Source organism: Sphaerodactylus townsendi, linkage group LG17, assembly GCF_021028975.2.
Source record: "Sphaerodactylus townsendi isolate TG3544 linkage group LG17, MPM_Stown_v2.3, whole genome shotgun sequence".
Classification (NCBI taxonomy): Eukaryota; Metazoa; Chordata; class Lepidosauria; order Squamata; family Sphaerodactylidae; genus Sphaerodactylus; species Sphaerodactylus townsendi.
In genome coordinates this window covers 9,079,991-9,103,639 of record NC_059441.1, presented here as the reverse complement: position 1 = coordinate 9,103,639, position 23,649 = coordinate 9,079,991, and the positions used below count along the sequence as shown (strand labels likewise).

Sequence of the window (23,649 nt, the reverse complement as noted above, 5' to 3'; positions counted from 1 at the left end):
ATTTTAAAAATAATGAGGTGCCTCATGAGGTTCTGAGGATGGTTTGGGCGCAGGCCGAGAAAAAAGGTAAAGCGTGAGTTCATGAATGACACACGGGGGGGTGATGTCACATCGTGCCATTTACTAGGCAGTCTTTGTTTATAGGGTGACCTGGGCATCTGGACTTGACCATCGGTAAGCAGCAGCAGACAAGAGTTCAGGTCTCAAGAAAAGCCCCCCCCCGCCCCCCCCCGGCACCTGTTCCTCTTTTCCAATGCAACTTCAGAACAACTCTAATGAGCCAATCAACGGAAGCCAGCTTGTTTTCTGTAAAAACACTTATTTATTGACTATATTTTATGAACCAACACAGCTAGCGTTTCCCACATAAAACACTGTTCGGAGACGGGCGACATGTCGACAGTAGCTTACAAGTGACAAGACTTTTTTTTTCCTCCAAAAAGGCAAACGAAACATTCCTTGAAAAGTCTTCTGCTAAAGGTTAGCAAAGTGTTTCTCAGTAGATAACTCAGAACGTCAACGTGTGGCGATTGGTGCGTGGGCTAAACCTGCGACTGACATTCACTCGAGATGCACAAGGATTGCGGCCACACTAGCACAAACAAGTGAAAAGTTTGTGGGTGTGCATGAACAAGGATTGCGGCCACACTAGCACAAACAAGTGAAAAAGTTTGTGGACGTGCAGGATTTTTTTTTTTAAAGACTCCTTTAAACTCTATAAAGTGAATTTAGTGCTCGTGGAAGGTGCTGGATCAAAAAGCACAAGGCACGGTGTGTCTACCGAACGGCAGAAAAGCGGTGCACCCTTGCATAAAAAGGAGGGGACGGAAACGGAGCTGCCGCTGAAAAATAGCACCCCGCGTCATGTTCTATCCCTGCTAAACTGGAACTCTCCACCAGGCCTGTGTCTCCCTGGTGAATTTCTCCATCCCATCTCATTGGAGGGCAGGGAAACGCATCACAACAGGAAGAGCAAAATGTGCTATGCTTCAGGGAGAGAGAGGGGACATACCACGGGAGGGGGGCAGTTTTGGCAGCAGCCCAGTGCTAGATTAATGCACAGTTCCGCCCTTCGTCTTCAGCCTGGACAGTTGGCACGTCCCATGAACCACGTGGCTCGGCTGTGCCAACACAGACCTTTGGGTGAGAAAGGCCGCGTGTGCATCAGACATCCGTGGTTCAAATGAGCCCGGAGGCCCGAGCTACTGCCCTGTTCACAAGCACGGCGAATCAGGTGCAAAACTTAAAGCCTTCTAGGCAATAGGTTGGAGGTCAGGCTGGGTACTTGGGGCCAAGAGGAGTCGCTGAAGGAGGAAAAAACTATTGCTGGTTACATCCAAAATTGAAGCCTCGCCTTCATGTCACACAGCTGGTTATCTCTGACTAGCAGAGTGTTTTTTTTTGGGGGGGGGGGGATGTTCTGTGGACGGAGAGGCCGATGACCATTTATACAACGTTGCCGTGCACGTGTATTACCAAATGAATAACAACAGTCGCCGACGGCCTTCGCTCGCTTTGCGAAAACCCTGCAGGCAGGCCGTATATATATATAGTTTTTAAGAAGTCATAAAAATATATATTATTCTCTTTGCTTTCTTTTAACATTTATGCATATAAATATGGACTGGGAAAAAAAGCATCCTTTAGATAAAACAGAGGCGGCTTCTATGGTGCTCCTTGACGCTGCGGCATAAGGTAGTTACAATAAAGGCAGCTATAAGTCTGGACGGGCAAACAGACGCGGCGGGACAGACTCCGCCGGGTGCGAGGCTGGAGCCAAGCCTTCCGCCGCAACAGGTTAAGGCAAGACGTCATTCCGTCGGCACGTTTCTCAGTCTCGGTTTGACTCCAAAGGCCAAAAAAAAAAAAAGAGAGAGAGAGAAACTTTCACTGTTCCGTCTTCTGTTCCTGTTTTCCATTAAGCTCTTGGTCAATTCTGCTTATTAGATAGAAAAGAAAAATGGCAGGTCAACAGAGTTCTTACCAAAATAATAATAATAAATTTTACTCAGCAATTCAATGAAACGGCACACACAAGAGCAGCGGGATTCCCCGGGGAGAATTGTGAATGAGAACTGGTGATGTTAATAGAGTGACGGTAGCCCAAATAAACTCAAAAACACACACGCTGCACTCTGGCTGTGTCCAATCTTATATATTGATCTTACATAGAATTAAACAACTTAACACTTCTATTTGTATTTACATTTCCTTATTTCTTAGTTGAACCAGAAATAAAGGGAAAGAATGCGCTAAACAGAAGTATTAAGTTGTTTAATTATTCAGGGTAGATCAATATAATATAAGATTTGACACAACCAGCGTGTTCTATGTCAATTTATTTAGACCTTAACGTTGACATTGCACTCTTAAAGATAGTGGTGATTATTAGAGTGACGGTTACAAAGAAATGAAGGCTCCCTCTGCCGTGGCGTGGTGGAGTTCCCCCAGCCCCCGTTTTAAGCGTTAAGTCACTCAGAGTGAGATTCCCACAGTGTGGCTGATGAGCATGGACAGAAAGACAGCTGAGAACTCCCCTGAGCACGTCATGAAACTCTTCACCCGTTACTTGGCTATCTCCTGCCCCCACGCTCAATTTTTAATTTAATTTCTGATGTACCTCTGATGTCGGTGGCGTAATCCTACGGGGACGTTTCCCTGGGAATAAACCCCACAGAATATACCTGACTAGGATTTTGACATGCTTAGGATCACTCTCATGATCAAAGAGCTGTGATCTGGCTGCAAATTCTTTTTTATTGAATGGTAGTTTGTGCCTTTTTAAAACTATGTTTGCAAAGCGCGCGGGAGACTGAAACGGCGGATATAAACCTTTCAAAACCTGTCGGCCTTCCTTCTGAAAATTCACAACTGAACTGCGGGGGGCTGAGCTAGCAGTAAGTCCGGGTTAAGAACTTCCTTTTATGCATGGGGCAGAAAATGTTGACAGGGAGAAATTTTTCTCTCTTTCTCACAATACTAGAACCAGGGGGCATCCATTGAAAATGCTGGGGGGAAGAATTAGGACTAATAAAAGGAAACACTTCTTCACGCAACGTGTGATTGGTGTTTGGAATATGCTGCCACAGGAGGTGGTGATGACCGCTAACCTGGATAGCTTTAAAAGGGGCTTGGACAGATTGATGGAGGAGAAGTCGATTTATGGCTACCAATCTTGATCCTCTTTGATCTGAGATTGCAAAGGCCTTAGCAGACCAGGTGCTCGGGAGCAGCAGCAGCAGCAGGCCCTTGCTTTCACATCCTGCACGTGAGCTCCCAAAGGCACCTGGTGGGCCACTGCGAGTAGCAGAGTGCTGGACTAGATGGACTCTGGTCACTGATCCAGCTGGCTTGTTCTTATGTTCCTTGTTTTTCATGGCCAGGCACTTAGAACCAGGGCAGAAAAACAGCCCTACCAAGGGCTCCTGGGCATCTCGGCCTGATACCCTTGAGTGGTCCAAAACAGAGCACTCCTTCCTCTGAGCCTGCCTGCTTTTCAGCTTCTGCTTACGCCCGTAACCCTTTCCTCCACCGCTGTTTAGATGACCAGATGGAAAGTCTGACACAGCTGATCAGCAAGGGACTGGAGTGAGTTTTTGAATTCAGCCCCTTAATTCGTTTCACGAAAAACAGAACGCTCTTTCTCCCCTGTCTGGCACAAGTCACTTTCGAAAAGCATTCCAGATGTTACCTCCCCTCTTCTTTTTACTATTTCAGGCCAAGAAAACGTGCTCCCCCCTGTATTTTTTTCTCCCATTTGAACGGGGCCACTTGGCACACTACCTGTATTGCTTAATAAACCCTGCTCAAAGGAGAGCCATAATGCTCGCCAGGTTTAATGTTATGCCTTCTGCCTTGTTACATGGCAGATTTAATAAGCAAGAAAAGGCTAAAAGATTGTGCCCATGCAACGATGGCTCAGTTGAATCTCTGGCCCACCAATTACTACACTGTCTCAGATTCAAGGAAATCAGATCCAAGTATGTGAATCTTACTCCTTTACATTTACCCGATCTCCCCAATTTAATTAGATTACACTACTTGTTGGACAACCCTGATCCTTCTCTCTGTATGATAGTGGCAGACTTTCTCCTAGTTACTAGATGCCAGTAGATTTCCTTCGACCTGTATTGTATATGCTTTTTAATCTGTTTTGTATTATTGTTGTACTGTTGTCTATGCCAATAAAGGCTTGCTTGCTTGCTTTACTATTTCAGGCTGGGAGAACACTAATGCTGGGAGCCAGTGTGGTGTAGTGGTTAAGAGCAGGTAGATTCTAATCTGGAGAACTGGGTTTGATTCCCCACTCTTCCACCTGAGTGGCGGAGGCTTATCTGGTGAACCGGATGTGTTTCCGCACTCCTACATTCCTGCTGGGTGACCTTGGGCTCGTCACAGTTCTCTCGGAACTCTCTCCGGCCCACCTGCCTCACAAGGTGTCTGTTGTGGGGAGAGGAAGGGAAAGGAGCTTTTAAGCCACCTTGAGTCTCCTTACAGGAGAGAAAGGTGGGGTATAAATCCAAATTCTTCTTCTTTCCTTTTGAATGCTGCAGATTTCCCTTTCAGTAAAAAAAAACTACTTAGTGCATGTGTTTAATTTCCCCAAGATTTTAGCAGCCCAAGTTTCCTTGTGTGGCAAAGACACTTGCTTCGATGTATTGTCGAAGGCTTTCACGGCCGGAATCACTGGGGTGCTGTCTGGTTTCCGGGCTGCACGGCCGTGTTCTAGCAGCATTCTCTCCTGGCGTTCCTGCATCTGTGGCTGGCATCTTCAGAGGATCTGATGAAGGACTCTGAAAGCCAGCCGCAGTCAGCGTGAGGAAATGCTGCTAGAATGCAACCATACAACCGAAGCGACACAGCACCCCAATACTTGCTTCGCCTTGTTGGATAGCACCCTGCTTCTCACCTAAGGCGGAGATTTTCAGAATAAGGCATCGGGAAACGTTATGTCCCCTTGGGCACACTCTGGATCAAGTGAAGTTATTAGTGGCAACAGCGACGGTTGACCAGCCAAAAGGGGCAGCCCTCGATGGAACTGAAGAATTTGCAAGACACTCGAGCAGAGACGCACTGGTGAGCCCCAGAAACACCCAGCATGCAACGGGGGAGAGAAAGACAACAGCACTGCAAAAGAAGGCAAGCACAGGAAGCTAAAAAGCCAACGCAGGCTGGGGGTGGGAGTCGGGGTGATTTTTAAAGGTCAGCAACGCCAAGAAATTTAGAGTTCAGGGAATATTTTGGAGCTGTTGCTGCCGCTGAGTTTACATTCCAGGAGGAAGTACTTCCGGTTCTGCCAGCCCAAAGATTAATGCTGTGAGCTTCTGGTTGCAGTTAACGTTCGGAGCAGCGCCCAATTTCACCCGATGCAACTAACACAGAACAGCATGAGCTACGGCTGGCTGCAGGGGCAGGCGCTGCAAGCGGGCGTGTGTCCATTCACACATGCTGTTTGCATTCCAGTCAGCCTCGGCACAGTGCAAAGTTGGCTCAGGAGAGATGTAGCCCTGATCGAGATGTGCATATACCTTTTGGCTTTCTTTTTAAATTTTTCTTCTTCATACCTTGGTGGGGGGAAATTTTTGATTTTTAGTTAAAAAATAATAATACAGTACAAGATTGTACACCAGAAAACCTGACAAGCAGTTTCGAAGGTGACGGAGTCTAGCAGGGACCTTTTCCTTCTTTTAAATACCGTTCTTTTAAATACCGTTCTTTTAAATACCGACACAGGACAAACAGGATTTCGTTTCAGCTCAATGAAAACTGTATCTTGATGGAAACTTAATGGAATGCACAGCGTTGTCGTAGGCGGACTCTGCAACTTATTTGCGGAGCTCGCCTACAACAGTGGTGGCGAACCTTTGGCACTCCAGATGTTGTGGACTACAATTCCCATCAGCCTTTGCCAGCATAGCCAATTGGCCGTGCTGGCAGGGGCTGATGGGAATTGTAGTCCATAACATCTGGAGCGCCAAAGGTTTGCCACCACGGGCCTACAATAACGCTGCCCGTTCCAGCACAGGGAAGAGCCCCTTCCAGGTTGTTTATACACAGGAGAGTAAGCTGTTTTCTTGGTGGGGGCGCACTCCCTCGATCCAGGCAATCTCCAGGAATGGGTGGCAACCATCCAGCGATCCTGGAAAACAGCCCAGGACTCCCGGTTTGATTCCCCACTCCTCCACCTGAGTGGCAGAGGTTTATCTGGCGAACCAGATGTGTTTTTGCACTCCTACATTCCTGCTGGGTGACCTTGGGCTAGTCACAGATTTCTCTGAACTCTCTCAGCCCCACCTGCCTCACAGGGTGTCTGTTGTGGGGAGAGGAAGGGAAAGGAGCTTGCAAGCCCACTTGAGTCTCCTTACAGGAGAGAAAGGTGGCATACAAATCCAAACTCCTCTTCTTCTAAATTGTGCATTTATTCAGTCCCTTCTGCCTGTTAGCCATAAATGGGCAAATCTTTACTTGATTTGGTCCCCCTGGAGGATGGCAACCACAGAGTCAGCAGAAGCCATTCTGTGTCCGGGGGGGAGGGAGGGGTCGCCCCTATCGCCACTGCAGTCCATTTTACCAGTAAGCTGAGAGACTCCTTCCAAGAGAGAGGCCGACGACTGCAGATGCAAAAACAGCCAGCCTTCTCAGAAGCTTCAGTGCCGAATATTTACATGGCTAAGAGAGAGACACAAAACCTACTGTTTTATGCAGTCCGGGATGCCCACGGATTCCACGGGGACCAGCTGCGCCAGTTCTTCCAGAGTGAAGACATATCTGATTTTTTGGCTGAACTTTGAGCTGGAGGAAGAGATGGGAAAATGTGGGTACCGCTAAAAGCAAACATACCGGAACGTTATATATTTATTTGTGTGTGTGTGTGTGTGTGTGTGTGTATATGTGTGTGTGTGCATATATGTGTGTGTGTGTGTATGTATATGTGTGTGTGTATGTGTGTGTATATATGTGTGTGTGTGTATGTATATATGTGTGAGTGTATATGTGTGTGTGTATATATGTGTGTGCGTGTGTATACATATGTGTATATGTATATATATCTATATATGTATATCTATATATGTATATATGTGTGTGTGTATATATATATGTGTGTATGCGTATATATATGCGTGTGTGCGTGTATATATATATATAGATTATTATTATTTTATTGATACAAAAACAGTTATACACAGCAAACAAGATCCATATGCTGGATTTTGTATTACATCCCATGTCGGACACTTCCCAAGCATCTAGGACTGTGTGACGTATCGACGAATAATGCGTGCAGAGCCGAGTAGGGTGGCCTTTTGCAGCTGACATATGGTGATTTTGTCAGCGCCGATTGTTTTTAAGTGCCGTCCAAGGTCTTTCGGCACTGCACCCAGTGTGCCGATCGCCACTGGGACCACCTTTGCTGGTTTGTGCCAGAGTCTTTGTAGTTCAATCCTTAAATCTTCGTATCGTGTAAGTTTTTCCAGTTGCTTCTCATCAATTCATTATTATTATTATTATTATTATTATTATTATTATTATTATTATTATTATTATTATTATTATTATTATTATTATTTAAATTTAGTATACCGCCCTATCCCCGAAGGGCTCAGGGCGGTGTACAGATAAGACATCAGCTAAAAACATACACATAATTAAAACAACAGTCATATCTTAAAGCATCGCCCGCGCCCTTACGAAACCCTCCTAATGCGAAATATTGAGTATTACCTAATAAAAGGTTTCGTGATTGCCAGAAGAGTCCTAATAAACCAGGACGGATGAACGATGATTAAGGATTTCAGGTTTTTCTTCAGCCTGAAGTTAAACAGGAAGACAATCAGCACTGGAAATAAGGCAAACGCAAAACGCTAAGCTTTAGTACAGCAGGAGCTAAAAGTTTCACCGCTGCTTGCTACCGTTCTACTCGTTGCTAAAAAAGAACTCCTATCGAGCTATGAGTCTCAGGGGAGCGACTCTTAACTAGAGCTGGACTAGCGACAGCAAGATCAGAGCTCGTGCCTAGACGACTGGAAGATACAACGAAGGGGAAACGTCCCCCTACCTGCGGAGGGTCGGGCTCTGGGCAGGTTTCCTGGGAGGGGAAGCCAGCCTGGGAGACGGGCGTGCGTATCTGCATCCTCAACCTAGTTGCCAGGACAAAGCAGATGGTTCCCGCTGAGAGGCTCACACAGAAGGGAGTTTGGCAAAACTGGAAATGGGGGGTGGGCGCGTTAGAAGGTATCCCAGAAAGGGACACAGCGTGACGCTGAATATACTTGTCAGACCACAACGCCCATCTTTTTTTGGAGAAAAAAAATTAAGCCTGTGTATTGTCAAAGGCTTTCACGGCCAGAATTACTAGGGTGTTGTGGGTTTTCCGGGTTGTATGGCCGTGTTTCGGTAGCATTTTCTCCCGACGTTTTGCCTGCATCTGTGGCTGGCATTTCCACAGGATCTGATGGCAGTAAAGCAAGTGGAGTATATATATATACCTGTGGAATGTCCAGGGTGGGAGAAAGTACCGTTTGCATTGGTTAAAAGTGTCAAGGGTGCAATTAGCAAGTGTGATTTGCATGTGTTGAGTGGAACCCACCCATTTTAGCCTTTATAAGTAACAATGAAGTTGCATTATCAATTAGTGAGGGCATCTGCATAGCAGTTGCCTGGCATTTTAATTCATTTAATTGCTTCCTGCAGAGGGACATCCTGTGTCTGGGTGGTGTTAGCTAACCATTATCTCGATTCTAGTGCACAGGTGTCAAACTCGAGGCCCTCCAAATGTTATGGACTACAGTTCCCATCATCCCCTGCCAGCATCATGCTGGCAGGGGATGATGGGAACTGTAGTCCATAACATCTGGAGGGCCGCGCATTTGACACCTGTGTTCTAGTGTTTTTAAGCACCCTCAACAATTTTAACCAATGCAAATGGTTCTTTCTCTCACTCTGGACATCCCACAGGTATATACACTCCACTTGCTTTACTACCATCAGTTCCTCTGAAGATGCCAGTCACGAGTGCAGGCGCAACGTCAGGAGAAAATGCTACTGGAACACTGCCATACAACCCGGAAAACCAACAACACCCCAAATTAAACCTGCTTTCCACAAAAGATCTTGCATCACGGTTGTGGGACCACAGACCAACGGCCTAGTTTCTTTCCCCTTCAGTTCGCTTGCTATTTCTAGATGCTTTTGCTCTCTTCAGAACCCAGGTGACACATCCAGGACGATCCAGCCGGCTTTCTGCCACGCGGCAGTGGCAGGCAGCCCTGATCAGAGAGGCGTCTTTCGGAAGCCTTCTTACCTCCTGTCGATCTGTTGGTAGCACTTCCTGAGCCAGCCCAGGCTGGGCATCTTCCTCCGTGTCGTGGCGCCGTTGAGGTAAATGATCATGTAGTTCTCAGCCACTAGCAATTCTAGCGTTCCAATCACAAATCTATAAGAAGAAGAAGAAGAGTTTGGATTTATATCCCCCTTTTCTCTCCTATAGGAGACTCAAAGGGGCTGACAATCTCCTTGCCCTTCCCCCCTCACAACAAACACCCTGTGAGGTGGGTGGGGCTGAGAGAGCTCTGAGAAGCTGTGACTAGCCCAAGGTCACCCAGCTGATGTGTGTGGAACAGGCTAATCTGAATTCCACAGATGAGCCTCCACAACTCAAGCAGTAGAGCTGTGAGGTAGGTGGAACTGAGAGAGCTCCGGAAAGCTGTGACTAGCCCAAGGTCACCCAGCTGATGTGTGTGGGAGTCCACAGGCTAATCTGAATTCCCCAGATTAGCCTCCACAACTCAATCAGCAGAGCTGGAAATCAAAACCGGTTCCTCCAGATCAGAGTGCACCTGCTCTTAGTCACTGCTCTTAGCCACTACGCCACTGCTGCTCCTGAAAGAGCAAGGGCGGGGTCACTCTTTAAGATCCACCTTCCCACCAGCTTTTATCATAATACAAGCAGTTTTTAGACAGACAGAGAGGTGTAGTGGTTAAGAGCAGGTGCGCTCTACTCTGGAGAACCGGGTTTGATTCCCTGCTCTGCCACTTGAGCTGTGGAGGCTTATCTGGGGAACCCGATTAGCTTGTGCACTCCAACACATGCCAGCTGGGTGACCTTGGGCTAGTCTTCGGAGCTCTCTCAGCCTCGCCCACCTCACAGGGTGTTTGTTGTGAGGGCGGAGGGAAAGGAGACCCTTTGAGTCTACTTACGGGAAAGGGGGGATATAAATCCAAACTATCTCTCGACTCGCTTTTCCCGCTATCTGGTTCAGAATCCTACAACTTGTTAAAACAAAAATTGTTGGAAAGCGAATGGATTCATTTATTTAGGGCTGCTATGAAAACTTGTTCACCCTTACATCTTTCAATACCCCTATATCAAAACAGGATGGCTCCCTATTTGTATTTTTTTGACTAATCCTATGCAGAGAAGAGCCCTCACACCTTGCTGCGCCTTCAATGTTTTCCCCTCTCCGCTTTTATTCGTGGTAGATTTAACAACTTGGAAATGAAAGGGTATGCTCTCGTGGTGAACAACAAATTGAAACATTGGCACATCAACTGCTTTGCTGCCCTAAATTTGCTAATATCAGATCAAAATATTCCAATATTCTTTCTAGGATACCTAGTGAAATGGGAGAATCAGGTAGACTCCCTTTCCTTCTGGACAATTCTGACAATGAAACTTGTGAATTGGTAGCACGATTTTTACTGGAGGTGATGCACAATCAATAATTTATATTCTATCTTAAACCTTTGTATTTGTTGTACCTTTTATCTCAGGTTTTTTTATTGTGTTATGATTATTGTTATGCCAAATAAAGGCTTATTATTATTATTATAAATCCAAACTCTTCTTCTTCAAATACTCACTGGGGGCCAACCCTGCTCAGCTTCAAGATCTGATGAGATCAGGCTAGCTTGGGTTATCCGGGTAAGGGGAACAATGTGGTTATAAGGACCAATTACGTTCACATAAGGCCCGATCACCGAGTACAACTTACTTGAATAGATTATCCATTAAGTATTTGTAGTTTGGCTGACTGCTTTCCGGCATGAAACAAACAGTGAACACAACGATAGCATTCAGTCCGTCGCCATAATATCCTAGAAAGGGGGGGGGGAAACAAATCAGAGGTTGCTAGAACGCTTCTTCTTGTACCTCCCCAACACAGCAAGCGTTCCTGTTGCTCCTCACCTCCGTGCCGGATAACTTTCCTATAGGGCTCGATGGCTTTCATGTCGACCCGGTGAGACTGATCCCCGATCCGGAACATGCGCCACCGCCGCTCCTCCTCTTTCTCCTCGGACGCCGAGTACTCCGGAAGCGTGCCTTCCCGAATCACTTCGGTCGATTTGGGTTTCGGAAGGTCGTCTGTCCGGGGGTCGAAAAGAAGTTTAAGGTGCGGCGATGCTGCCAGTCACGGGTGAGAAGCAACTGATTGGTCACCACGCTTTTGGCAGGAGCTGAAACGCTTTCAAGATCTGCGACCCTGAAGCGAGTCTGCAGACATTCCCATCTACAATTTGTTTTTTTGCTTAACCGAATGATCAAACAGAACGGTTTAACACACGGGCGTGTGAAAGATCTTATTTCGCTCCGAAACCTTGAATGTATTAGAGCACAGGTGTCAAACTCGCGCCCCTCCAGATGTTATGGTCTACAGTTCCCATCATCCCCTGCCAGCATCATGCTGGCAGGGGATGATGGGAACTGTAGTCCATAACATCTGGAGGGCCACGAGTTTGACACCTGTGTATTAGAGATTAAAATAAACTGCTCCTCTGATTAGCTGAAAATCAATTTTTTTTTTTAAGCGAGCGTAGTTCCGCCCCAAAGGTGTTTTCAATTCTGCTCCAAGGGCTTCTTGATTCAGGCAATGTAATTGTCACAATTTAAAAACGCGGGTATTGAAATTCTGCAGTACGGCCTTCGTTGCAATCCTTAAAATAGGAGTAACGCTGAAAAGCCTTAGATCAGTGGACGTAGCTCTGTGTAAACCTACCTCCAAGTGACATTTGGCACCATTCATTACTGATTTAGCAACAAACCATTTTTACCCACTGATTTGGGGCAGGCATGCAAATAGAGGTCTCAATCATAACTAAGCAAAATCTCCGGCATTCGCCGTCCTCATCATCAGGACTTGGTTAAAGAAATGTCAGTAGCACAAACCTTATCCACACAGGTGTGAGAAAACTACTGCATGTTAGTAGCTGGGTCCCAAGACAGAGCTGTTAATGGAAACTATCCCTCCGGGAAAACGCTCACTGCCGCATAGAAGAGAAGAGACAAAAAGCCTTATTCCAGCGACCCACAACTGCCGGCCCCCGCTTGCTCAGAGCATCGCAACGACAACGCACACGAGGCTTGAATCCGCAAGCATTTTAATGGAAGTTCCTTCTCTTGAGCAAACAGAATCGAGACTCAGGGACAGACTCCTTCAACTGGGGAGTGACATTCCCTAGGATCCAACCCCTGGACCTGTACTGAATTTGCTCCAATTTTCTAGCACATCAGCAAAAGCACAACTGAGCAACACACCTCCACAATCATCACTACCACGGACACAAAAGAGAAGTTATCTGCATGCCCAAAAGTGCCGGTTACTAAGACTTTCCATAGCTCGTCTCCCTCCCAGCGTGGTGTAGTGGTTAAGAGCAGGTGCACTCTAATCTGGAGAACAGGTTTTGATTCCCCACTCTGCTGCTTGAGCTGTGGAGGCTTATCTGGGGCACCAGATTAGCTTGTGCATTCCAACACATGCTAGCTGGGTGACCCTGGGCCAGTCAAAGTTCTTTGGAGCTTTCTCAGCCACACCCACCTCACAGGGTGTTTGTTGTGGAGAGGGGGGAAGGGAAGAAGAAGAAGAGTTTGGATTTATATCCCCCCTTTCTCTCCTGCAGGAGACTCAAAGGGGCTCACAATCTCCTTGCCCTTCCCCCCTCACAACAAACACCCTGTGAGGTAGGTGGGGCTGAGAGAGCTCAGAAGAACTGTGACTAGCCCAAGGTTACCCAGCTGGTGTGTGTGGGAGTGTACAGGCTAATCTGAATTCCCCAGATAAGCCTCCACAGCTCAGGCGGCAGAGCAGGGAATCAAACCCGGTTCCTCCAGATTTATTTATTTATTTATTTGATTTTAAACCGCCCATCCCTGAAGGGGTCTGGGCGGCGTACAGCAGGCCTGCAACAACAATACATAATAACATTAAACACAGCAGGCTAAAAACAACATTTTACACATAAAACTGAAGGTAATTTAAAACAATTTACAAATCTATAACCATAAAACGCAGCAGCAGCAATAATATATGGCACCTGATCCCAAGGCCGGGAGGGGACAGTGCTGATTAGATAGTATATCAGGCGTGCCAATGATGGCACGCAACACAAGGGCAACCTAGAGGGGGAATCCGATTAGATACACGAGCTCTTAACCTCCTATGCCACTTTGAGAGAAGTGGGGGATATAAAAGCAAACTCTTCTTCTTCTTCTTTGTTCCTAGTTTCATCAGCCTTGCAAAAAGGTTATGCCGCAGCAGGCAACAGAGAGTTCCAAGCAGGCTTTCCACTCCACCAGCCCACAGCCCAGACACGAGCTCAACGCTCGTTCAAGAGACAAGTTAGTCTTACCTTCCCACTCGTACTCGTTGCTGTTCTCAGAGGGGGTGTCTAGGTCATCCAGGTCAATCTCCCCGCTTTCATCCAACTCGTCTGACAAAACCGACTCTTCGCTGCGATCCAGAGCCAGGCTTATGTTCGGGGCCAGCAGCTTCTTTTTCCCTTTGTGGCCATTGACTTCTAACAGGTGAGGAAAGCAGAGAAAGGACAATTATATCCAAGGCCCAGAACAGAGTAGCGCTTAAAAGCCAGGTGGGCACAAGTTGAGATAGTTGCCTTGCCTGAAAGCTAAGCGGAAGTCTGAGTGAAATGTTTATTTTCATGACACTTTGAATGCAACAAACTCAAGTGTTGCCAAGTCAGCTCTTGGAAGAACGGCTGGTGTTCCTCTGCAAGCATACACTGTCATGTTAACTTTTTGTTTTTACCTGTCAGTGCTCTGGGGAGGAAGCATATTGAATTCCCTAAATAAAACAAAAATTTTAAACAACACTCCTCACTGTAAAAGACAGATAAATAGGAGTTTGCTCCAGAAATATTCACACTTGCGTAATAAATGTCTTGTTTAAACAGATACCACTGAAAAGTTTATTTTCCGTTTTCCTAATCCACTGAAAACGAGTTGTCTGGTACTGGATGGATCCACCCACTGGGGGTTGGAGCGTGTGTGGAAAAAGTCAAAGGCGCTGGGCAGAATATTCAGAGCTTTCAATACTGCCGCTTTGCCTTCTTGCAATGTGGCCTGCTTGCATATTTGGCTGCTAGGTGGGCTAGAACTATCGCATGATCGAGCGGGGATTTCCCTCTGGTAAGAACATAAGAACAAGCCAGCTGGATCAGACCAGAGTCCATCCAGTCCAGCTCTCTGCTACTCGCAGTGGCCCACAAGGTGCCTTTGGGAGCTCACATGCAGGAGGTGAAAGCAAGGGCCTTCTGCGGCTGTTGCTCCCGAGCACCTGGTCTGTTAAGGCCTTTGCAATCTCAGATCAAAGAGGATCAAGATTGGTAGCCGTAAATCGACTTCTCCTCCATAAATATGTCCAAGCCCCTTTTAAAGCTATCCAGGTGAGTGGCCATCACCACCTCCTGTGGCAGCATATTCCAAACACCAATCACACGTTGCGTGAAGAAGTGTTTCCTTTTATTAGTCCTAATTCTTCCCCCTGGTAAAGCCAATTTGTTCGGACCCGATGGTTTGTATTTGTTGAGCCCATTTCTGGAGTTTCCGTAAAAGGAGCGTCGCATAGATCTTCCCAATAACAGATAGGAGACTGATGGGGCGGAACTTGGAGGGGTCAGAGGTAGCTCCCTTTTTGTAGATGGGTACCACTATCGCCGATAACCAGGATTTTGGGAATTATACCAGAGTTGTTAATTTGTGTGAACACAGTGGCTAGGAGAGGGGCCCACCAATCGACATGCGATGTAAGGACCTCGGGGGTGATGATATCTGGCCCGGGGGCTTAGCCTTCTATTACCACCTTCTAAAAACTACCTAGAAACGACTTAACGTTTAAGGGCAGTAAAGCGTTAATTCCTGCTTCTTGTAGCTTAAAAAGTTTTAGACGGCAAGAACTTGCCAGAAGGGTCTCCTCTTCCTGTGGCATCTGGCAGTTCTTCAACATGGTCATCTTCCGGCAAAGGTCTAGGTCAGAAGGAAGATACTTCAGAACACACACAAAGAACAGAGTGCATAATCTTTGACACAAGACCCCCAACGCTTTTTGTAGCCAGCTTCTTTGAGAAGGCACTGATCCGTGTGCCACATCCGGCTCTGAACCCAGGAGAGCAGCAGTGGCGTAATGGTTAAGAGCAGGTGCACTCTAATCTGGAGAACCGGGTTTGATTCCCCGCTCTGCCACTTGAGCTGTGGAGGCTTATCTGAGGAACCAGATTAGCCTGTGCACTTCAGCACACGCCAGCTGGGTGACCTTGGGCTAGGCACAGTTCTTTGGAGCTCTCTCAGCCCCACCCACCTCACAGGGTGTTTGTGGGAGTGGGGGGAGGGAAAGGAGATTGTCAGCCCCTTTGAGTCTCCTTACAGGAGAGAAAGGGGGGGTATAAATCCAACTCTTCTTCTTACCGTGGGAAGTCTTCATCTTGCCATTCCTCTTTCAGCTCCACTCCCTCCATCCTCAGCTTTGCCTCAATGGAGGACGAAGACTCCATGGGATCCAGAGCGCCTCCTTCCCCTGATCAAGACGTTCGCCAAGAACTGTGAAATATTGACACTGGTTCTCATTCCCCGTGACTCAGGTCACTTTCCAAAGAAACCAGCACTAAGATGCAGAAACACAAGAACTGTCTTGCGAAAGAAGGGCTGAAATGGGTCAACATCGCTTGGGCTGTAGCAGCAAGATGAGAGGATTTTTGACCACAAATGACAATCCGGGTTCCAGTCCCAGATTGCCACGGAACTCCCTGGACAACTTCAGGCCATTCATTTACTGCTAGCATAGCTTAGAACAGTGATGGCAAACCTATGGCACGGGTGCCAGAGGTGGCACTCGGAGCCCTCTCTGTGGGCACGTGCACACAGAGTTCCTCATGTAGGGGGCGGAAAATCATCACCCCCCCCCCCACACACACACATTTAGGCTGGCCTGGGCCTCTGAGCACGATATGCGCGCACCACAGTGGGCAGGGAGGACTTGGCTGGCGGGCCTGGTGCCTGTGCTCCGGGTGGCTGCTGCCTGAGGGGCGGGGGGCGCAGAGGAGGCAGAGATGCTAGAGAGGCACAGAGCGGTGCGCATGGGACTTGCTGCAAGCTAGAGCAGACTGGCCCCTGCTCGAGTGGGTGGGGCGGAAGAAGAGGGAGCCAACTGGTTTTTTCTAAACGGAAACCTCAGCATTCAGGTTAAATTGCTGCGTTGGCACTTTGCAATAAATAAGTGGGGTTTGGGTTGCAATTTGGGCACTCGGTCTCAAAAAGGTTCGCCATCATTGGCTTAGAATCATAGATTTGGAAGAGACCACAAGGGCCATCAAGTCCAACCCCCTGCAATGCAATCAAAGTACTCCTGACAGGTGGCCATCCAGCCTCTCTTTAAAAATCTGTAAAGGAGACTCCACCACACTCCGAGGTAGTGCATTCCAATGTCGAACAGCCCTGACCGTCAGGAGGTTCTTCCTGATGTTTAGGTGGAATCTCTTTTCCTTCACCTTCTTGAACTCATTAGTCCATGTCCCAGTCTCTGGAGCAGAGCTGCAGAAAACAAGCTTGCTCCCTCGCCAACATGGCATCCCTTCAAATATCTAAACTTGGCTATCATGTCACCTCTTCACCTTCTCTTCACCAAACTAAACGTACCCAGCTCTCTAAGTCTCTCGTTGTAGGGCATGGACTCCAGACCTTTGACCATCTTGGTCGCCCTCCTTATAGGTTGTTGTATGAATGAAACTAAGGAGTGTAAGAAGCACGTAAGCCAACCTGAGCTTCACAGAGAAAGCACTGGACAAAACAGAATAAATCTAGCTCATAAGTTTAACGACAGACTTCCCTTTTCAGCTCAAAAGCAGAAGCTGCCTGGTGTTCACAACTCATACGTCATTTTCCGTACAACATCTGACATTGCAAAACACCTATCAGCAATGCCTTCTTGGCCACTGAATAGCCCCTTTCTCGGATACTCCAATCTGAAAATGAGCAAGCCCCTCGATGTTTCTAGTGCTTTTTTTAGTGTGATCTAGAAAGATCCCAAGGATCAACTTTTCAAACCCCCTTCTTCCACTGTTGATCAACACACTGCAAATGGGAAAGCCAATAGAAAATATATTTGCCTTTTTTGGTGCCAAATTAAGTCCCACCCCCACTATTAACATAGGAAACCATCTACCAAGAAGCTTATCTGCACAATCCGCCCTGAAGCATGCTACTACACTCAATAGCACAGAAAATACACCTGGATGCCCCAGACAGGAAACTCAAACTGCACCCCGTTGCCCAAACAAACCAAAATAAAAATGAGAACAGTCCACTAGGAAATTCTCATGCACACCCCACTAGAAAATGACTGAACACAGGGGTGAGTTCAGATTTATGTCCAGTTGAACTTTCAAGCACAACAAGATCTGAGGCAGAAGCTTTCGAGAGTCAAAGCTCTCTTTGTTGCATACTCTTATAAGACAGGTTCCGGTGGGTTTTCTGGGCTGCGTGGCCATGGTCTGGTGGATCTTGTTCCTCACGTTTCGCCTGCATCTGTGGCTGGCATCTTCAGAGGTGTATCACAGAGGGAAGCCTGTCACACACTGTGTCTTATGAGACAGTTTCAGAGTAGCAGCTGTATTGGTCTGCAATCAAAGAGCTGGATCCAAGGCCAGGAGCACCTTAGAGGCCAACAGGATTCTTCAGGCTGTGAGTTTTCAAGAGCCAATGCTGCTTTCAGGAACCCACTGATGAGAACAGTGGGCTATAAGAACATAAGAACAGTCCAGCTGGATCAGACCAGAGTCCATCTAGTCCAGCACTCTGCTACTACTCGCAGTGGCCCGCCAGGTGCCTTTGGGAGCTCACGGTCAGCTGGCTTCTACAAGGGCCAGGGCTTTATGTGATATATATATGTGATATATATGCCTTAACAGACCAGGTGATTGGGAGCAACAGCTGCAGAAGGCCCTTGCTTTCACCTCCTGCATGTGAGCTCCCAAAGGCACCTGGTGGGCCACTGCGAGTAGCAGAGTGCTGGACTAGATGGACTCTGGTCTCATCCAGCAGGCTCTTTCTTATGTTCTTAAGGCCCTTGCTTTCACCTCCTGCATGTGAGCTCCCAAAGGCACCTGGTGGGCCACTGCGAGTAGCTGAGTGCTGGACTAGATGGACTCTGGTCTGATCCAGCAGGCTTGTTCTTATGTTCTTAAGGCCATTGCTTTCACCTCCTGCCTGTGAGCTCCCAAAGGCACCTGGTGGGCCCCTGCGAGTAGCAGAGTGCTGGACTAGATGGACTCTGGTCTGATCCAGCTGGCTTGTTCTTATGTTCTTTTTTAAATATATGTATATATATCTGTGTGTATGTATGTGTATATATATATGCATATATATATGTGTGTGTGTATATGTATGTGTGCATATATGTGTGTGTATATATATATATGCATATGTGTGTGTGTATATATATATATATATATAATGTTATATATAACATAACAGAAGATAAATGATAAAAGATAATAAAAAATGCAATTGGCCAAGGCAACGAACTGCAATAAAGATAACAAGATACAATAAAGGATATCCTACTAAAACAATGTTGGGAGCACAAATGATCCCTCCCCCACCCTGAGAGAGAGAGGCAAGAACCATCCCACTTCCTAGGCATGGAGAGACCCCTCCCCAGGAGACCCCCCCCCATTCCCCTCCTGAAGCCCACCTTCATGCCCCCCAGCCCATAATACTCACCTACCCCCGGGTTGAAGGGGGGCTTCCGCTGCCCCTTTCCCCCCCACCCTGGCTCTCAACCGGCCTCAACAGCCCCCCTCTTGGCAATGCCCCGGAAATGAACGTCGCGAAACAGGAAGGCGTGACGTCACAACGCGACGCTCAAAGCGACCCCCTTTGGGAAGGAAGGGCGGGCGCGGAGAGCGAAAACCGCTATTCGCGCTTGCGCAGTGGGAAAGAGAGCGTCGCTTAAGGAGTGCGCATGCGCGGGGGAGCAGGCTCTGCGTTGCTAGTTTGTGTGGGTGGCTTGTAATTATTATTGTTATTCATTATTGTTATTCATTATTATTATTTATTCAAATTGCTATCCCCTTTTCCTACCAGGTGGACCCAAAGCGACTGGCAACATACATCAATACAATTTTGAGCAAATACATACAAGGTGTAAATTTAAAAACAGCTTAACATTTCAAGCCATATAATAACTGCTGTTATGTCATTATTACTGTTGCTGTTTATTTTATTTATTTATATATTACATTTCTATTCCCGCCAGTCTCCTAAAGGGACTCGAGGCTGCTTATATACACATAAAACAATACAATAAGCTAAAAAATAGCCTAGAAATATAAACATTAAAGCATTATCACAGTAGCTACCATGAGACCACTCCTGCTGTATAAAAAAAGCAAGGCTACACGTAAGTACTTGCAAGGTTGATCCCTGTGCATTTTACCGCTCGCTTGTTGCAGTGGCTGCCATGGCATTAAAACTTAAGAAGAGAAGAGTTTGGATTTATATCCCCCCTTTCTCTCCTGTAAGGAGACCCAAAGGGGCTTACAATCTCCTTTCCCTCCCCCCTCCCAACAAACACATTGCTAGGTAGTTTTATAGGAGGCGGGGGGGGGTTCTTCACTTTCTGCACCCATGTCTTTTTTTATAAACATCAGTCATGGTACTCACACATCATAAACCATCTTTTCAGCTAAAGCCATGAGATACTTGATATTAGGCCCCAAAAACATGTGGGATTTTGTTGAATTTTCGGGGGCGGGAGGGGGGGGAGTTCAAGTGCTGATCTTAAGACTTTTCTGTCTGTATCCTGTGGAGAATACCAAGGAGACTTGAATAGATTGAGTGAACCAGATGTGTTTCCACACTCCTACATTCCGGCTGGGTGACCTTGGGCTAGTCACAGTTCTCTCGGGACTCTCTGAGTCCCACCTGCCTCACAGGGTGTCTGTTGTGGGGAGAGGAAGGGAAAGGAGCTTGTAAGCCACCTTGAGTCTCCTTACAGGAGAGAAAGGTGGGGTATAAATCCAAACTCTTCTTCTTTTGGGAAACAGAAAATGGCAGACATCTGTCAATCAAATGGCTTTCAGACCCCATACTTGAATCCCTTCAGGAACAGAGGAAGAATGGAACTGGAGGTTAATATTAGACCATACCTTGTAAAGAGGCAATGGAAACCAAATGGCGTTATGTTACCTAGCTTAGGTGGACACACAAAAAAAACCCTGTGTGAACAGTCACTACTTCCCACTCTAAAAGACTGTATTTGATCACCCATTAAATTGAAATGGATACACCTGGGAAAAGTTGATTTGCTAATCAGACACGCAGGGCCGATTTTCCCATGATCCTGAGTTGTCTTGTAAAAGAGACTTATTTGGGATCCTGAGATTTTACCTGCAAGCAGCAAAGATCCATGGGGCTATTTTGTGGAGAAATGTCGCTTATGCAATGCTCTGTCTTTGCCACAAAGTGGCAGCCAATAACAAAAAATGGGGGAAATCACATAAACATATTTAGGCAAAAAGTAGAAATGGAAAATGTGCTGATGGAATTCTGGGAATCCCCAAAAAGCCACCTGCACCGTCGCTGTGCTACTGACACATACTTAATGAAGATGAAAGTCATCTTGAGTTTTCAAAATCGTCTAATTTTATTGTGAGCTTGCACACACTACTGTCAGTTAGTCTCAGAAAGGTACAAAGCTAATGCGATTTTGGGCTGTATCAATAGAAGTATAGTGTCTGGATCGAGGGATGTAATTGTACCTCTCTATTCTGCATTCTTTAGGCCTCACCTGGAATATTGTGTACAGTTGTGGGCACCACAATTCAAGAAGGATATCGACAAGCTGGAACGGGTCCAGAGGAGGGCAACCAAAATGGTCAAAGGTCTGGAATCCATGCCCTACGAGGAGAGACTTGGGGAGCTGGGTATGTTGATAGCCCTGTTTAGATATTTGAAGGGATGTCATGTTGGTGAGGGAGCTAGCTTGTTTTCTGTGGCTCCAGAGACGAGGACCAAGAGTCATGGGTTCAAGGTGAAGGAAAAGATCATCAGGAAAACATCAGGAAAAACTTCCTGACAGTGGCTCATTCCGCACATGCAGAATAATGAACTTTCAAACTGCTTTCAGTGCTCTTTGAAGCTGTGCAGAATAGCAAAATCCACTTGCAAACAGTTGTGAAAGTGGTTTGAAAACGCATTGTTTTGCGTGTGCGGAAGGGGCCAGAAAGGCCTATTCGACAGTGGAATGCACTACCTCAGAGTGTGGTGGAGTGTCCTTCTTTGGAGGTTTTTAAAGAGAGGTTAGATGGCCATCTGTCAGGAATGCTTTGATTGTGTGTTCCTGCATGGCAGCGGGTTGGACTTGATGGCCCTTGGGGGTCTCCTCCAACTCTATGATTCTATGACTAGTTGTCACTAGGTAAACTTTTGCCTGAGCTGTGTCACTTCATACTGCAGGCAGGGTATCAAACGCCCTTACATTCAAAACCCTCCCCGAGCACAGAAAGCTAAGTGGAGTTACGCTTTCCTAATGCCGTCAGCTCCAGTAGCTTTGGAAGGCAGTAGCTCAACTTTGCCTTGCCCTGCAAATCACCCCTGATGTGGCTCACAAAACTCCAGCCGGAGCTGCTGTTGTTTAGACTGAACGTTTGCATTAATATCCGAGTGGCCCTGTGTACTCTCACGCATTCATCAGAGAGTTGCTTAGCTAAATATTACAGGGGGGCTCTTAATTGGTGCGCCATCAGACGCTTATTGGCTTCCCCTGCGTTCTCTGGCATGCTCAGTTAATGTAATTAGCAATGTGTTAGGCCGGCCACGGAGACCCGTGTCGCACTTAACACATGGCTAATTATGAGGCGACAGCCATTTGCCGGTCCCACTTGGGGGACCCGTAATCGGCAGCGGAGTCTTTCTACCTCAGGTTCAGCAGTTCGAATCCCCCTCCTTGCCAATTCCCAGGCAGCAATCCGTAATTCTTCATTAACCCTGGCACAAAAGAGGAATCCGTTTCCCCTTCCGTCAATTGGATGCTTTGTTTGTTTGTTTCTGGGAACGGGGAGGGCCGCGCAGTTGCCGCTAATTGTGTTGCAAAGCTTCATATCCTGCAAATATGAATGAGTGGACAGATGGATGAGTGGACAAATTGAAAGTTAGAGAGGAGGAGGAGGAGAAGAAGAAGAGGAGGAGGAGAAGGAGGAGGAGAACTAAAGAGGAAGAGGAGGAGTTTGGATTTATATCCTCCCTTTCTCTCCTGTAAGGAGACTCAAAGGGGCTTACAATCTCCTTTCCCTTCCCTTCCCTCCCCACAACAAACACCCTGTGAGGTGGGTGAGGCTGAGAGAGCTCCGAAGAACTGTGACTAGCCCAAGGTCACCCAGCTGGCATGTGTTGGAGTGCACAAGCTAACCTGGTTCCCCAGATAAGCTGCCACAGCTCAGGCGGCAGAGCAGGGAATCAAACCTGGTTCTCCTAATTAGAGTGCACCTGCTCTTAACCACTACACCACGCTGGCTCACAGGAGTTTGGAGTAAGTCCGTTGTGTCCCAAAGAGGGAGAAATTTCAGCAAAACGGCCAGAGCCGTGGGGAATCCACAGCCGATGCCTCTTGGGGCCGTCCACCCGGACTCTGAGAGACTTTGCCCCTCAAGGTGTTCAGTTACTTCTGCTTCAAGGTGTTCAGTTCCTTCTGGCCCATGCACTGATGCTCTTTGTTTTTAGTTAGCATTTTACTTGGTACTAGGCCAGTGGGCTTGTGGGAGAATTCTGGTCCTTTTGACACTATGGAAGACAGACGACTTAACAGAAAGGATTTCAGGGAATCACACATTTCCGCAGCTCCCCTGCTTAAGAACATAAGAACATAAGAACAAGCCAGCTGGATCAGACCAAAGTCCATCTAGTCCAGCTCTCTGCTACTCGCAGTGGCCCACCAGGTGCCTTTGGGAGCTCACATGTAGGATGTGAAAGCAATGGCCTTCTGCGGCTGTTGCTCCCGATCACCTGGTCTGCTAAGGCATTTGCAATCTCAGATCAAGGAGGATCAAGATTGGTAGCCATAAATCGACTTCTCCTCCATAAATCTTTCCAAGCCCCTTTTAAAGCTATCCAGGTTAGTGGCCATCACCCCCTCCTGTGGCAGCATATTCCAAACACCAATCACACGTTGCGTGAAGAAGTGTTTTCTTTTATTAGTCCTAAGTCTTCCCCCCAGCATTTTCAATGAATGCCCCCTGGTTCTAGTATTGTGAGAAAGAGAGAAAAATTTCTCTGTGTCAACATTTTCAACCCCATGCATAATTTTATAGGACTCCCCCCCAATCCTATCCCCCCCCTCAGCCTCTCCTCTCCAAACTAAAGAGTCC

The 23,649-nt window shown here is 47.1% G+C and overlaps 1 protein-coding gene across 5 annotated transcripts; it reads right to left on the bottom strand.

Annotated features, from left to right (window-relative positions):
• Positions 1–302: 302 nt before the first annotated feature.
• BNIP2 (BCL2 interacting protein 2) lies at positions 303–19,128 on the bottom strand. 5 transcript variants are annotated; one of them, XM_048481831.1, is made up of 11 exons: positions 19,007–19,128; positions 15,695–15,826; positions 15,192–15,256; positions 13,624–13,791; positions 11,186–11,362; positions 10,992–11,094; positions 9,302–9,433; positions 7,723–7,809; positions 6,694–6,792; positions 5,529–5,564; positions 303–1,936 (listed from the first exon to the last, which is right to left on the bottom strand). In XM_048481831.1, exons 2-11 carry the CDS (start codon positions 15,778–15,780, stop codon positions 1,888–1,890), a joined length of 1,002 nt encoding a protein of 333 aa, XP_048337788.1. In that variant the 5' UTR covers positions 15,781–15,826; positions 19,007–19,128; the 3' UTR covers positions 303–1,887. The 5 variants fall into 5 exon arrangements, with proteins under 5 accessions (XP_048337788.1, XP_048337789.1, XP_048337790.1 ...); XM_048481832.1 differs by having other exon boundaries at positions 19,011–19,068; XM_048481833.1 differs by lacking the exon at positions 5,529–5,564.
• Between the last annotated feature and the right edge of the window lie 4,521 nt (positions 19,129–23,649).